This window comes from Orycteropus afer, unplaced genomic scaffold (assembly GCF_000298275.1).
Source record: "Orycteropus afer afer isolate SDZICR_OR568_19922 unplaced genomic scaffold, OryAfe1.0 scaffold00141, whole genome shotgun sequence".
Lineage (NCBI taxonomy): Eukaryota > Metazoa > Chordata > Mammalia > Tubulidentata > Orycteropodidae > Orycteropus > Orycteropus afer.
Genome location: NW_006921728.1, coordinates 6734394 through 6750538, shown reverse-complemented (window position 1 = coordinate 6750538; position 16145 = coordinate 6734394). Strand labels below are relative to the sequence as shown.

Genomic DNA, 16145 nt, shown 5'->3' with positions numbered 1-16145 from the left:
ATCCTCAGCCTATACAACTATGAAACCAGAAGAACTAGATAGTGCCCAGCTACCACTGTCAACAACCTGGGGGGCATGGTCTATGTAGGAGATCCTGGATAGAGCGGGAGAATAATGTGGAACAAAACTGAAAATTATTTGGGAAAAAAAAAGGAGGTGGGGGGACCAGGTTTGCTGGTCTGATAGAACCTGATGGAACCCCTGAGACTATGGCCCCTAGCTGCCTTTTAAGTCTGGAATTCACTGCCTTTTAAGTATGGAGTGAACATTTACACTAGGTAGATACACTCCTTAGAGATATCAATCATGGAAGAATAGAAGGGCTCTGTATGCACAGGGAGAAAGCTCAGGGGGCAGAAGTGCATGGAGGGAAGGACACAGGGAAGAGATAACTGTGGGGCAGAAGTGGGAGGGGAGCTGTTGCATTGTGGTAAATTATAGTCAATATCATGAAACAGTGTATGTGAACTGCTGTATGGAAAGTGAATTTCTTCTGTAAACTTTCACCCAAATCACAATTTAAAAAAAAAAAAATGCTCCTTGGAAGCAAGAATGGCCAGACTTTGTCTTGCCTACTTTGGTTGTGTTATCAGAGGGACCATTCCCTGGAGAAGGCTATCATGCTTGGTATAGTGGAGGGTCAACAACAAGGAGAAGGCCCTCAACAAGGTGGATTGACACAGTGGCTGCATGATGGGTTCAGGTATAGCAGGGATTATGGGGGTGGCACGGGACCAAGCATTATTTCATTCTGTTGGACATAGGGTCACTATGAGTCAGAGATGACTCAACGGCACGTAACAACAACAACAACCTAGTTTAAGAGGCTAGAAGGTCAAATGCAGGGTACTAGCTCTAGAGGAAGGCTTTCTCTCTCTGTCAGCTCTCAGGGAAGATCCTTGTCTCCTTTCAACATCTGTGTGCCCAGCGTTCCTGGACATCTCCATTTGTTTTGGCATCAGTTTTACCCTGGGTCTTAGTGCAGGTATCCCGGATCCAAAGAACGTGCTCCATTCCTGATTCTTCTTTCCTGTTGGTGGTGAGATCCCTCTTCTGTTTGCTTCTCTTCATTTCACCTCTTGTAAGGTAAAAGGTGTGACTCAAGCAACAGTGTGACTTGAGTAACGGAGTGACTTCAGTACTTGAGTAAGGGTGGGACTTGAGTCATGACTTTTTATAAGGCTATGACTCAAGATACAACCCACAATAATCTTGCCTCACTAACCTATAGAGATTAGGATTTATAACACTTATCACAAAATGGAGGATAATTCGATCACAAAATGAATGTCAGCCATCCAATCTGGAAATCAAGACCTAGCCCAGGCACATATTTTGGGGGGACACAATTCAGTCCATGACAGCTTCCAAAGCATAAGAGTGGCTTCTACTGATGATGCAGTAAAACAGCTTGTGGTGGACTCTTTCTAGAGTAGCTTAATGAAGCTATTGTACATCGCCTCCTTGGAAGGAGGAAAAAATATTGATAATTAGGAGATATGTGGTAGAGTCATCATTGGGATACATAGAGATTGTAGTTCTGTGATAATGCAACACTATTACTGTATACACTAGTCAGCACTTTTATTCCTCCTTCCTGACTTTCTCCCTAGGAAAAAGCACCAAGGAAGCAGCAGAGCCAGGGGCCACCAGTAATTTATATTAGAATGACAATGAGGGATTAATGTTATTTATTTATTTATTTTGCAGTTGACATTTTGTATTTAAAAATGTATTTCATTTCACATAATTTTTTTTCTATTTTTATGAATGCTGAATATATTTTAGAAATACTGGCATAAAACAATACCAAAGTTTCTTTCTTGAGTGAAATAAGTGCCATGATAAATATTACAGTCACTGCTACTGGAATTCTCCAGCTTAACTTAAATATAAAAAATGCCAAATAGTCTGCCAGCCCGTTTCAACTGGGTTCTCATAGAATCCTCATTAAGAGGGACTAGTAGGTAGACACCATCCATTTCTTCTGGACTCATGGCAAAAGAGGCACTTGTTGTGGACGCAATTATGCACACATTCCATTTCTTCCTCTTATTCCTGACTCTTTCTTTGTTGCTTCAGGCCTGGCTATCATTATTGAACATTTTAATCAAAGATTCTGTGAAAGAATCTTGGTTAAAAGGGGGAATATGCAGAACAGAATTTAAAATTCTCACAGAATCTAGGTTTTCTGGAGTCATTGGGGCTGGGTAAACCCCTGAGAACTATTGCCCTGAGATAATCTTCAGACCTTAAACCAAAAATATCTCTTGAAATCTTTTTAAAAACAATGAGTAGTTTAGCTTAACTAGTAAATAGTGTCTACTGTGTGCGTTACATGCTTTTAAAATCTATCTATATGGGATCAAATTGACAATGGCAGCTTGAAAGATTAGATAGGAACCTTAGAGGGCAGTGAGTTTTTGTTTATAGGGGAGAAACAACTGAGAAAATGAGGATGAGAACGGTTGTGCAAATCAAAGAATGTAATCATTGTCACTGAATTATACACGTAGAAATTATTGAATTAGTGTATGTTCTGCTATGTATAGTCTCAACAACAAAAATAAGTTATAAAAAGATAAATAAAAATAACTTTTTCTAAAAAAGAGGAAGCAGCAGCTACCAGAATATTCACTTAATCAATAAATAACTTACCTCATTGAGCACAGAAAAGGAAAATAAAAGTGGTCAGTAGTTAGGAGCTCTGGTGATGTAGGGCCTAAGGCATTTGACTGCTAACCAGAAGGCTGGCAGTTCAAACCCACCAGCCACTCCTCGGAAGGAAGGTTGGGCAATTTACTTACATAGAGATACCGCCTTGGAAACCCAAGGAGGGCTCACTATGAGTTGAATTGACTGGACTGCAGTGAGTTTTGTGGGGTTTTTTTTTTTTTTTTGGTTTAGTCAGTAGTTTCCTTGTGTTTACCACTAGATGGCACTAGTGTCCAAAATCACGAAGTGGATGCTGCTCTCTGGGGCCACAGAATGACCAAGAACCTTGTACCAACACTGCTGTAGGTTTCCTGTGCCAGGGTGCATGGAGTGAGAGAAAGGCCTTCTGCATGCACATTTTTTTTTCCTTTCTGAAAGCCCAGAGAATATAGCCGTATAGGAGTCAAGGGTAAGCCTAAATTCTGGTAACATAATAATGAAGAAAAATTGGATGCTAGTTGGTGAAGAGGGGAAAAAAAAAAACTGATCAGAATACATATTTTAGTTTTTAGATCAAGGAAATTAAAAACTTAATTCATTAAAATGACAACTCTTGTCCATTTTATAACCTAAAATCACTAGTTAAAATCACCTGTAAGCTTGGAGCTGTCTTCTCACCTATAGGTTTTGAAAATGCTGTGCTCTCAAATCAGAATAATTTCCTGGTCTTCTCCTCTCCTCATTCTAAGCCAGTTCACATCCTTCCACTTCTGGTGTTTTATACACTCAGTCTTAGAAATTATTCTTCAACCTATAATGATAGAGTATAAGTGACATGCTCAAAGTCACTCATACAGTGGCAGTTAGGAAGTGAACTCAGATTGTCTGCTACACCATACTGTCTTTACACACTGGTATCTAAAACTGGCTAAGAGTATGACCTAAAGAAACTTGATATAAACTATGGCCAGTGACACATTACCAAAAGGTCCAAAAAGTCAAAAGTTTAGAAAGAGTTACTAACATTTTGTGCCTTTGCCCCTATAACCATGTTAAGAAGTAACTGTAGGGGGCTCAGGAAATGTTGGAATTAGAGAACTTTGCTTTCTGTGCAGACCAGTGGTTTGAGTTGCCTAGAAGACTGATCAGGCATGTGCGGAGACATGAAGACTTCTTAATGTACATGACTTAGAATTTAGGGCTTCCTTTTACTACTTCCTGAAAGGGTCCTAAGCTCTTCTTTTGTTCTTTCCATCACCACTTTGGATGATTTGTTATCCATATGAAATATATCTTTCATATGTTGTTACACTTTTTTTTTTTTTTTTTTTTGCTTTTGAAGAACAATCAAAACGATTAGAATAGGCTTCTTGCACTAAATGCTCTAGAAGTACATACTCTGCTTTTAAGATTCTCATTTTTCCAATAATTTGTTTTATAAAGTAATTTATGAACAGGGATCTGACATTTATAGCAATAATTGCCCCAATATCCTCAAACTTTTCCTAGGACTTTCTCTCTCACCATCTTCACCTAAGTCTTCTTCCCAACCAATTCCTTTTGAGCTCCTTTCTGTATACCTCTTCCTTGCCTGGTGAGGCAAAAAAGAGATCAAATCAGTGACTCTGCTTTGTATACCTCAGTCCTTCTCTGATAGAGTTTTGTAGGGTAATTATCAGAGTCTTCATAGTTTTGGGATCTGAAACATGGTAAATAATATCCCCAGCTGCTTTGAGACAGCCCTGTATCCTCTTTCCCATCCCTGGCCTAACACTTAGCTACTTTGTGATTGTAGAAAAATAACTGTATATTGCCTGAAGATGTGAAGAATTTTTACCTGATGACCAATGGCTTCCATATGACATGGAATGTGAAGCTGGATGGTAAGTCTGCTTCTTCGCTGGAGGGGAATATTTCTCTGGTTGAGAGCTTATATGAGACTACTCTGAGGGCCTATCTAACTTCTGAGTCTTTCAGTCTGGATGGTTTTCATGGGTGCTCCTAGCATGCAGTGTCCAAACTGTGGTCATCTTCCAGGGCTAATATACCATCAGTGCTTCACCCATCACTTATCATCACCTGATGCCACAGTCTAACTGGTACTTTACTGAAAGAACAATTTAGAGGTTTCCTATGGGACTGGAGCAGAGGAAAGCATTAATCATTAATGTTAATTGAACTTAAATCCCCTGAGGACTCCCACCTCAGAGCAAACCCCTTAAGTTGAGCTGCAGTGACAACCTCAAATACTCATGGGAGGGACCAATCATCTGAAAGAGAGGAGTGGCCATAGACAAGGGAGTGTGACAACCAGTACTTGTTCTGCCATTGTCATTGCCTTTTGTCCTCTACCAGGCCTCTGTCACTCTGCCATGTGAGAGGTACGCAGTCATTATCATATAGGGGTGAAAGCTATCTAGGTTCAAGCTCTAGCTCTAGCACTTATTACTAACCCTTCATTTCCTCACCTCTATAACGGCTATTAGAACAATATCTACCTCAAGGTGTTGTTAAGGGAAGTCATTGGGAAGCAGTCATAGCTTACTAGTGCCTGGTACATAGCAAATGCTGAATAAATGATCATCATGATTATCATGATCACATTGTATGAGACCTGTTACTTCATAGGGGAAATGTTTACTCAAGATGTAGAGCAACAGCAGAGGAGAAAAGATAAGGTCCTTCAGATAGACTGGTTGTCTGGTGAGGTGCTCAGGCCAGATGGACTTCATTGCCTCTTCTCATTCATTAGAACTTAATAAGAGTGATTTATTTTTTTCTTACATGGTTAAAGGGAAAGAACAACTAGAGATCACACTTACATATAGCCTCTAAGACTCTTGTGAGAACAGTATCTGGAGGGTATTTTTATTGGCATAACTCTTTCCTTTTCATTACTTCATGTGAAAGGTACTCTGTGAGCTCCACCTTACCAAATTTGGCTTCTAACCCTTGATTCAAACCTGACTTTTCTATACTTTTTCTTTGTGAGAAAAACTTCAGAGAAGGCAAGTAAGAGTACATGGTCAGTTGAGATGGATGGGCAAGATAGATCAGCAATCCAGGCTCCTTTGTTATTTCTCACCATCATGAAACCTCAAGTCTCTAATGCTAAGATCAGAGCTTTTCCTTTTCTCCCTAACATTATATCAGTGTACATCACTGACCTCATTTCACAGGCTGTCATCTTTAGCCTTAAATGTGTTTAGGACAAAAGCATTTACATTGTGGATGTAGGAACTTACAACTTTGTACATGTCTGCGATTGCAGGTACTTTGTAGACATGAAAGGAAGCTCTGCACGTTTCGATGAAGACTCCTCTAAAATTTCATAAACTAGGAAACCTTAATCTAGCCATTGAACTCCAGCCGATTCCTGGCATAAATTTCCCAGCCTTTCAGAGACCTATATTGTCTCTTGATTCCAAACATATCCCTAGACCTACTTTGGTTCTTTGGAAGCAACGTACACTTCCCATTGCTGTCCCTAGGAATGCAGCGACTGCTGTTGCACAGCAGATCTGCAGAACTGACTTCTCCCCTTCTTTGGCCTCTGCCTCCTGCCTATACATCTAGGTTTCCTTTTTTTGGTTATTTCCAATGTTCTGGTTACCTAGTGCCACTCTGACAAGAATATACCACAAATGGGATGGCCTTAACAAACGAGTTTATTCTTATAATTTGGAGGCTTTAAGGCCAAGTTCAAAGTGCCAGGCTCTAAGGGTTGGGAGAAAGCCCCTCAACCTTGGGTTGCAGCTCTGCCTTCTGCTCTTGGCCCACCGAAGCTGGAGGCTTTTCTTCACTCAGTTGCTGGCTGCTGAGGCTGACAAACCCAAGGTTTACAAGTAAAAAGACACAATCCCGATGTTACCAACCCACACAGCAGGGCATTACTTCAAGTCCATTGTAAGTCCCAAGGTCAGCAGAACATGGCAGACTAGTGAACAACACCATGGCTACATGGCAGGGTCCAAGTGTGCCATAAGCTAGAGACCATTTTCCAAGGCGTCTGCTTATATACAGAAAGCAGACCACATTCTCTAAGGCAGCTACTTAGCTGTTCACAGTGGATTCCACCATGGAGTTGATTACCAGTCTCATCATAGGGAATACTATATCCAGCTGCCCAGCCACTCAACCAGGCCTAGCCAAGTTGACGTACAAACTGAACTACCACACCCAGCATCTTCCTGACTCTGTCTTACAGCATTGACCAGAGGCACTTTTTATAGCTTTCCACTGAAAGCTTTAACTTAGACCCATTTTTTCCAATGGCCCAGAAACCATTCTTGTCCAAGATCATATATAGGGTTGGCAGACAATGGTCCTATAAGTTTATGTGAATGATCAGAATCCCCAGATGTATAGTACAGCTGACAAGGGGCTAGGTTGTGGTCACTGCTTGGTCACAGCCAGCTACCCAGAGCGACCGAGTAATTGATCCTGAGCGCTTGGGACCATGGTCACAGGGGACATCAAGCTCAATTGTCATAACATCTATATAAAACATTGTTCCACCTCCTACTTTGGTGAGTAGTGACTGGGATCTTAAAAGCTAGCAACCTGCCATCTAGATGCAATGATGGGTCTCGCCTCGTCAAGAGCAAAGAAGAAAGAAGAAAACCAAAATTAATGGAAACAATCAGTCCTCGCGACTGGTACACCATCTGATCTGCAACCTATACAACTATGAGACCAGAAGAACTAGATGGTGCCTGGCTACCACTGTCATCCACTTGGAAGGGATGTAGGAGATCCTGGATAGAGAGGGAGAACAATGTGGAACAAAACTCAAAATCATTTGGAGGGAAAAAAAAAAAAAGAAGGTGAGGACCAGGTTTGCTGGTCCAATAGAGCCTGGTGTAACCACTGAGACTATGGCCCCTAGCTGCCCTTCAGGTCTGGAATTGAACCCACACCTGTGGTTTCCAGCCAAACAAAGTACAGGCATGTGAGATAAACATTTACCTCAAGTAGACGCACGCCCTGGAGAGAACAATCATGGGAGAAGGAAGGGCTGCTTATGCACAGGGAGACAGCTCAGGGGGCAGGAGAGTATGGAGGGATGGACACTGGGAAGTGGTAACTATAGGGAGGAAGTGGGAGGGGAGCTGTTGCATTGTGGTAAACTGTGGTCAATGACATGAGACAAAGTATATGTGAACTGCTGTATGGAAAGTGAATTTGCTCTGTAAATCTTCACCCAAATCACAATTAAAAAAAAAAGACTATGATGTTTATTAAAAGAGACTCTGAAACTTGCTCTAGAGCAAAGAATAGTTAAAGAAAATGAAGAAAACAATAAAGTAAAAGAGCTGAACAGAAAATTTCAAAGGATGGCTCAAGAAGACAAACTAAGTAGCATGATAATGTTTATTAAAAGAGACTCTGAAACTTGCTCTAGAGCAAAGAATAGTTAAAGAAAATGAAGAAAACAATAAAGTAAAAGAGCTGAACAGAAAATTTCAAAGGATGGCTCAAGAAGACAAACTAAGTAGCATGATAATGTTTACAGACACCTGAAGTTAGAAAACCAAAAGGAAAGAACACATTCAGCATTTCTCAAGCTGAAAGAACTGAAGGAAAAATTCAAGCCTGAAGCTGCAATATTAAAGAATTCTATGGTGGTGGTGGTGGTTGTTATGTGCTGTCGAGTCGACCCCGACACATAGCGACCCCTCCTTGGGTTTCCGAGGCAGTATCACTATGGAAGTAGGATTGCCCAACCTTCCTTCTGAGGAGTGGCTGGTGGGTTTGAACTGCCAGCCTTCTGGTTAGCAGTCAAGTGCTTTAGCCACTATGCTACCAGAGCTCCCAAGAATTCTATGGGCAAAATATTAAATTATGCAAGAAGCATCAAAAGAAGATGGAACAAATACACAAAGTCACTGTACCAAAAAAATTGGTCATTGTTCAGCCATTTCAAGAGGTAGGCTATGATCAAGAACCGATGGTAATGAAGGAAGAGGTTCAAGCTACACTGAAGGCATTGGCAAAAAAAAAGGTTCCAGGAGTTGACGTACACCAATTGAAATGTATAAACAAACAGATGTAGTGCTGGTGGTTTCACTATGCCAAGAAATTTGGAGGATAGCTTCTTGGTCAACTGACTGGAAGAGATCCATATTTGTGCCCATTCAAAGGAAAGTGATCCAACAGAATGCAGAAATTATCAAACACCATCACATGCAAGTAGAATTTTGCTGAAAATAATTAAAACAAGGTTGCAGCAGTATATTTACAGAAAACTGCCAGAAATTCAAACCAGATACAGAAGAGGATGTGGGATGAGCGATATCATTGCTGATGTGAGATGGATGTTGGCTGAGAGTAAAGAATGCCAGAAAGATGTTTACCAGTGTTTTACTGTCTATGCAATTTTCTCTGCATTCAATGAGGGAAAATGACAAATGGAAGAGAAGATATTTTCCACTGTGAAAGCTTTTTGTTAAAAGCATTTGGTTGATAACTGAAAAAGTTGGTCATTCTAGCAGTTCCATGGGAAAAAGACCTGGCAAGATGCTTCCATAAAGATTGCAACCAAGAAAATCACATGAGGTTACTATGAGTCAAAAACAACTCAACGGCACCTAACAACAACATTATTGCTTCGGAAGTGTAACTCTTTGTGAAGAATGGTAGTTAAACAAAGGAACCAAGCCAAAGCCAAACTCACTGCCATTGAGTTGATTCCAACTCATAGCAACCCCTACTGGGTTTCCAAGACTGTGAATGTTTACAGAAGTAGATTGCCTCATCTTCCTCCCATGGAGCAGCTGGTGGGTATGAACCACTGACCATCTGGTTAGCAGCCAAATGTCTTACCCACTATGCCACCAGAGCTCCTTAAACAAAGGAAAGAGGTAGGGAAAATATTTTTAAATCCTTTACCTTTCAAATGGGGTACCTTGCCCATTTTTCAACATTCCACCATAACACATGCAGTGGGGACTCACCCAATCCTCCAGTTGCTTTTTTTTGTTTTTTGCATGAAAGGTTGGTGCTTTGGAGCATGTAATGCAGTGATCCTGTTCTTTTTACTTTCCACCAGATTCCTTAATTCTGAGACCAAGTAATAGCTGGGCTTTAAATTACTCAAGCAGAAACCCTCAAAATAAGCATTGTAACTAGTCTATTACTCTACATAACTCTCTTTTTTGATGTTTCCACAGACCACACCATTCCATTGGGCAGCATGGCAATTAACAGCATCTCAAAACTCACTCAACTTAACCAGTCTTCCATGTATTCACTTCCTAATGCACCAACTCTTGCAGACCTGGAGGATGAAACAGAGGAAGGTACTTACAGGAACTTCTACTTTGGGTTAGAATTCATCCTGCTTGTTTCCTGTTTACAATATTGAAAACCATGGGAAGACATTGTGACATTGTAATATAAACCCCCAAACCAAAACCCTTCCCATTCATGTCTTCTTAGTACCTTGGGAATAAAGTAAAAAATAGCCTGTTTCAACAAAGGAAATTTTCATGTAGAAAATGCCAGGATTTGGATCTTTGTCTGTTTTGCTCCCAGCACCAGATCAGTACCTGGCATATAACAGGCACTTAATGAATACTTGATGAATTAATGAATGTTATAGATCAGACTTCACTCGATAGTACATTATCAAGAGAACATTCAGGGACCTTAGCCATAAATGCAGCTCCCCTTCCTCTCCTTTCTTGCCTATGAGCTATTTGCCACTCGTGAGTGAAATGGCTCATAAGTCAAATGGCTGCTAAAACCTATGAGCAACTGAATACAAGTGAGTACTTCTTCTGTGAGTACTGTGTTTGCATGAAACAGAGACCCAATTACAATGTCTAACCTCAATAGGAGTTTGTTCTTCTCATAACAAGAAATCTGGAACCAAACTGGTATAGCTGCTTCACAAAGTCAGTGATAGAGTCTTCCTTTGGCTCCTGATATACCAGCCTTTGGGTATGGTTTTTATCCTCACGGCTGAGGAATGTGGGCTCTAGCTCTAGGCTGCCAGTCTATGTTCCAGGCAGGGGAAAGAAAAAAAAAAAAGAAACAAGTCAAAGGACAAAAACACTGTCTCTTGGGAGAATCAGTCCCTTTTTATTAAGAAAACAAGTATTCTCAGACACCCCTCCTCTCAGTAGACTTCTGCCAAAACAGGACAGCTGCAAGGGAGTCTGCGAGGTGAGTGCTTTAGCTGTGTAGCAGTACCTCCTCAAAGAAAATTTTGGTTGAATTATTAAAAAAGCAAGGGAGATTAAATATTGAGTAGGCAATTAGATTGTCTTCTACACTAAGGCTTTGGGGTTCATTGAAATCCTGGTAGAGATAACAGATTGAAGGTTTTTTTTCCCCCCTCAACTGGGCAAGAAATTGGAGAATAGCACTAGAGGAGTCCAGGAGTAAAGCTTGGAAAGTGATGAGTCTGGGGAAGAGCCTGTTACTCAGAGATCTATGGGAACTCCAAGGGTGGAGAGAAGGTCACATTGGCTTCATAGGTTTATGTTGGGGCTAACTCATCCAAGGTAAAGAAGTTGAGCAGGTAAGCTGAAACTTCCCTGCCCTTGACACTGGAAGAGTAAAAACAGACTTGGTAACAGAGAATTTGAGAAGCCTCAACAAAGGTCTAAGCTAGGGATAGGTGCCATATTGTCCCACATATCCACATCTGGCTCCTGCTGTGTTCATGCTTTCTAGGATAGCCCAACAAGCAGACCTAAGTCCTTATGTACAGATATGATTATCTATTTAGAATATCCAAAGAAATGTACAAATAAATTACTAGAGTAAATCAAAGATAGCCCATTCTTATATAATAAACAATCTTAAAGGCAAAATATAAATGTATACCTATATGTCTGTTTAGGACCATATGAGATCAAAAAGAATATGAAAGGATTACGACTGGAAGACAATAAAACCAAGTCATTTTTTAAATTAAAAATGTAAATATTTATACATCTAAATAGAATTATCTATATGTATGGACATATACCTCAATAAATAAATAATTTTATTTTTGTGTGGAATCTCTCTTAAGTTTGTAAACTCTCCCACCCAAGTCAGCATACTAATCTTTATTGAATAATAGCTATAATGAAAGAAACAAGAGAGAAGGTGTTTGATGCTTTTATTTCTTAGAATATATCTTTTCTAAGTAGATATATCAAACTGAACCAGACTTAGCACTCCATAACATTATAAGTAAATATTATAAATATACATATTGTTGTTGTTGTTATGTGCCGTCAAGTCGGCCCCAACTTATATCGACCTCTCCTTGGGTTTCCGAGGCGGTATCACTACCGAAGTAGATTGCCCAACCTTCCCTCCGAGGAATGACTCCTGGGTTTGAACCACCAACCTTCTGGTTAGCAGTCAAGTGCCTTAGGCACTATGCTACCAGAGCTCCTAATATACATATTAGACAAGGCAAAGTAAATTTTAATTCAAAGACCATAAAACACTATAAATGAGGGGGAAAATAGTTATCTGGGGAAAAGAAAAAAAATCGTGTCAACATCAGGCCATTCAGATTACTCTGTCTTTGTGTAGCCCATTCCCAAAATGTTTGGTTTGTTTTCTATATGCCACCTTCTCCTGGATTCCCTGACACTGTTGATTGGTGATGAGGGAGCCCAGACAGGAGGCCTACTCCATGGATGAAAGCTGGGGCATTTAGAGTATAGAAGTCATTTGGCCCACATTTGAAAATCATATTTAAGAATATGCCTGAGGTAAGGCCTTTTCCCCTTGTTGTTTTTATCCTAGCAAAATTGGATGGTTAAGTATATGTTTGCTTGAATGTCTTTGAACCTTACCATTCAGTTTTGGGTTTGCAGCCAGTGAGGACCAGCTGGAGAAACCTCACTTCGACACTCGCAGTGTGATATTTGAGCTGGATTCTTGCAATGGAAATGGGAAGGTTTGCCTTGTCTACAAAACTGGGAAGCCAGGTAAGAATCATTTACAAGTATGGTCTTAAAGTTTGAGTTTGGCCTTGGCTGCCTCTGCTTGCCTGCCATTGCAAAAGGGCACACTCCTCTGTCTCCTCCTGAAACGCTGCCAGGTCTCCTGTAGGCACCAAAACCCAAAGAGCCTCTTAGATCCTCTTGGAGCAACCCCTTCTAAGCCAGTCACTAGAGGTTTTTTTTTAAGCCATTATCATTTGTGAGTTACTGCAAAACAGTCTATAGTATTAGAATAATAGGTGAGTGAAAATGAAAAGAAATAGTCTTCTGTTTATAGACCTCTCAGCAGACTCATGCATTAGACAAGCATCCAGAAACACATTATCTTTGTTCTGTGCCCTATACCTAAGCTAATTAACAGCAATAAAACCTGAATTACTAGACCTCAATCTAGGAACCCCTGATAGGAAATCAAGAGAAGAATTTGGCCCCTTGAGCAGCAGCACCTGTTCCCCCAACAGCAGTTCAGGCCCTAGCCATGGCCTGTGGAACTTCAGAGGTGGACCTCTCCAAGGAGCTTTGTGTCTGGCAGGGGTTAAGAAGACACAGACACCAGGATCTGTCCAGGATGGACACCAGTCTGTCCATCCATCAGTGCCACAGATACATACCGGCCCTCTGAGGGTAGAAGAGATCATTTCCAGCTGAAGGAGGCAAAGTAGTCTTTTAGCTGTACCTTGAAGTATGGAGTTAGATATGAGGTGGGAGGGATTTAGTGGCATAAAGTGAACATCCAGACAAAGGGACAAATGAGTCAAAGCTGTGCCGTGGAAAAGCACAATGATTTAGGGGAATGACAATTTCAATTCAGTGAGCCACATGGTTTATCTTGTGGGTGAAGAGAGAACCGGAAAACCAGTTGCTTGCTTTATGAAAAGCTTAAAAACAAAGGAAAGGAGTTTGGACAACCTGTGAAAGACAATAGGGAGTGAGTTAAGGTTGTTTAGCAGAAGAATGGCAGGATTCAAATGAAAATGTATGTGTGACTACAAGTAGTTTCAGAAAAGGAAGAGACTGGAGGACAGAGGCCACTTAGTGCCCCGTTACAACTATGTAGACACGCGATGAACTAGGGTCAGAAACATGAGTAAGGCAGGAGTTGGTCGTGTAGTGCCTGCTTTGGCTCAGCTAGCTGCTATTTACTCAACAGCATAGGAGAGCAGGCTGGTCTGGGCTTCTCTGTGGTGGTTTCTCACAGCACTTCTGACTGATTGCTGAAACAGCTCTTCATAAAAGCCAGAGCCATTCAGAGTTTGTCTCCATCAGGAAAGTGGAGTCCACAGTATGTACAGATTGGGGAGGGGGTACTGGTTCCATACACCAGGAACATCTGCTTAAATAGCCTGAATGCACTTCCTGATGGACAAAGCCCAGCAGCTAGAGCAATCAACTGATCGATTGTTGGAATATTTGTAGAATACCAAAGAAACTGGTCACTGGCCAGTGGAGAATGGGACTGGAAGGTTAGGAAAGAAGGGACTTTTACTTTTTAAACCATGGGTACCAATAACTTTGTAACTAAAGGGGAAAAAATGTTAAACCATTCTTTATCACTTATTTTTTTATTATTTATTTGTCGACTGTTTCAGCATTAGCACAGGACACTGAGATCTGGTTCCTGGACAGAGCTTTATACTGGCATTTTCTCACTGATACCTTTACTGCTTATTACCGCCTGCTCATCACCCACCTGGGCCTGCCCCAGTGGCAGTATGCCTTTACCAGCTATGGCATTAGCCCACAGGCCAAGGTAAGGGAAGGACACTTGTCATCTCAAACTGTGTTGTATATTAAGAATCTGAGGATTCCCAGCTTCACCTTCTAATTCAGAAGAACTAGGGTAGAGCACCGAACCTGCATTTTCACTAAGTCAAGCAGCTAATTCTAACATAGGTGGACAACTTCAAGTTATACTGATCTGGTTAGTGGTTCTCCAGTTCTGATTCTCAGATTCCCCTGGGGGCTCTTTTATTTTTGATTAAGTTGTATTTTTAGATGGGGCTTCGTTCTCTCTTATTCCCCGGTTCCAGCCTGCTCATGTACTTCCCCAGAGGTAGCCACTGCTACCAGTTTCTTCCTTGCATATAAAGAATGTGGGTATACATACTGTCTTTGTTTCCTTTTTTCTAAATCATAAATGCAATATATTACATTGTTCCACTTCTTCTTTTCATTTATCATTCTATCTTGGACCTCACTCTCTATCAGTGTATGTTCCTCAAGTGTTGCATAATGATAACACCCACCTGTTCGATTCTGGTGGTGGTTGTGATCAAAGAAAGGTCAGTGTCTGTGAATGTCATTTGCCCTCAGCTACCCAGAGAACCACTAGGGAAGAGAACAGCAACTCAGGCAGGGGCCCTCTGTCATGCAGCTCCCTGTGAGATGGTTTTGCCAAATACATGTGGGGGGGAGTGGCTAAGTTGAGGGCAGATAATTAAAAAGACACTGTCTCCCAGTGATTTGAGATGTAGTACCCCAGGTTTAGGGATCACTAGATCAGAAGAAAGGGAGCTTACTCAGGTTCTTAGTTCTCAGACTGCATTTATTTTAAAGGTTAGGGGCTTCAGAAAAAAATGTGTGTGTGTTATGAGGTCTTGACTGATCTGCAATCAGTTTCATTTAAAGGAAGTGCTAATGGATTTGTGAGGCAGTTTTTCATGAAAACTTTCCTCTGTTCTCTCTCAGCTGCATCTCCCCAGCATCCTAACCTCCCCCCACCTCTGCTCGCTGCTAAAGAACATAAAGAGTGGCATTTTTCCTTTGATTCATGAGCCTCTCTCCCAATTCTGCCTTACAGCAATGGTTCAACATGTATAAACCCATCACCTACAACACAAACCTGCTCACAGAAGAGACCGACTCCTTTGTGAACAAGTTGGATCCCAGCAAAGTATTCAAGAGCAAGAACAAACCTTTAATCCCCAAAAAGAAAGGGCCTGTGCAGCCTGCATGTGCCCAGAAAGGGCCCCCAGGTTCCTCCACCTCTAAATCCTCCTCTGGCTCTGGAAACCCTGTCCGGAAATGAGCCCTCCCACCTCCAGCTCCCTGCCAGCCACACCACACTGGGGATCGCCATGCATTGGTGACCCCAAGGGTGTCCCAAGCCTCTGATTCTGTGTGTTGAACCATAGGCTTCATCCCATGTAAATCACCAAAATCCTAGGCCTTTTATTCCCATTGGCATCAGCCAAGAGTTAGATGGACATACTGAAGTCTCCTCAAGAGTTCTTCCCTCATACCCTTCACAGCAAGTGGTGTCATCTCATCTCTGGAAGCAGTGCAGAATTTTGAATCTTGTTGAAGTGGCCAAAGAGATCTATTGACATCTTTCCTTCTCTTTCCGTACCCTCTCCCTTTCCTCAGTAGTGACTTGAGAAGTCCCTGAAGAAACCACTGATTTTCACTCAGAAGGCATTAGAACTGCACTGTTCAATTGGTAGCCATTAGGCACATATGGCTATTTTAATTAATACTAAATTAAAAGTTTAATTCTGCAGTTGCACTAGCCACATTTCAAGTATGAATTGGCCA

General features: G+C 41.3%; 1 protein-coding gene across 1 annotated transcript in view; it reads left to right on the top strand.

The window, feature by feature from the left end:
• TPGS2 (tubulin polyglutamylase complex subunit 2) overlaps positions 1-15639 on the top strand; it is a 63783-nt gene extending 48144 nt beyond the window's left edge. Inside the window, exons 3-7 of the mRNA XM_007945669.2 lie at positions 4451-4538; positions 9828-9956; positions 12483-12596; positions 14201-14361; positions 15412-15639. Coding sequence (XP_007943860.1) covers positions 4451-4538; positions 9828-9956; positions 12483-12596; positions 14201-14361; positions 15412-15639 — 720 coding nt within the window. The remainder of the gene's footprint in view (positions 1-4450; positions 4539-9827; positions 9957-12482; positions 12597-14200; positions 14362-15411) is intronic.
• Positions 15640-16145: the final 506 nt, after the last annotated feature.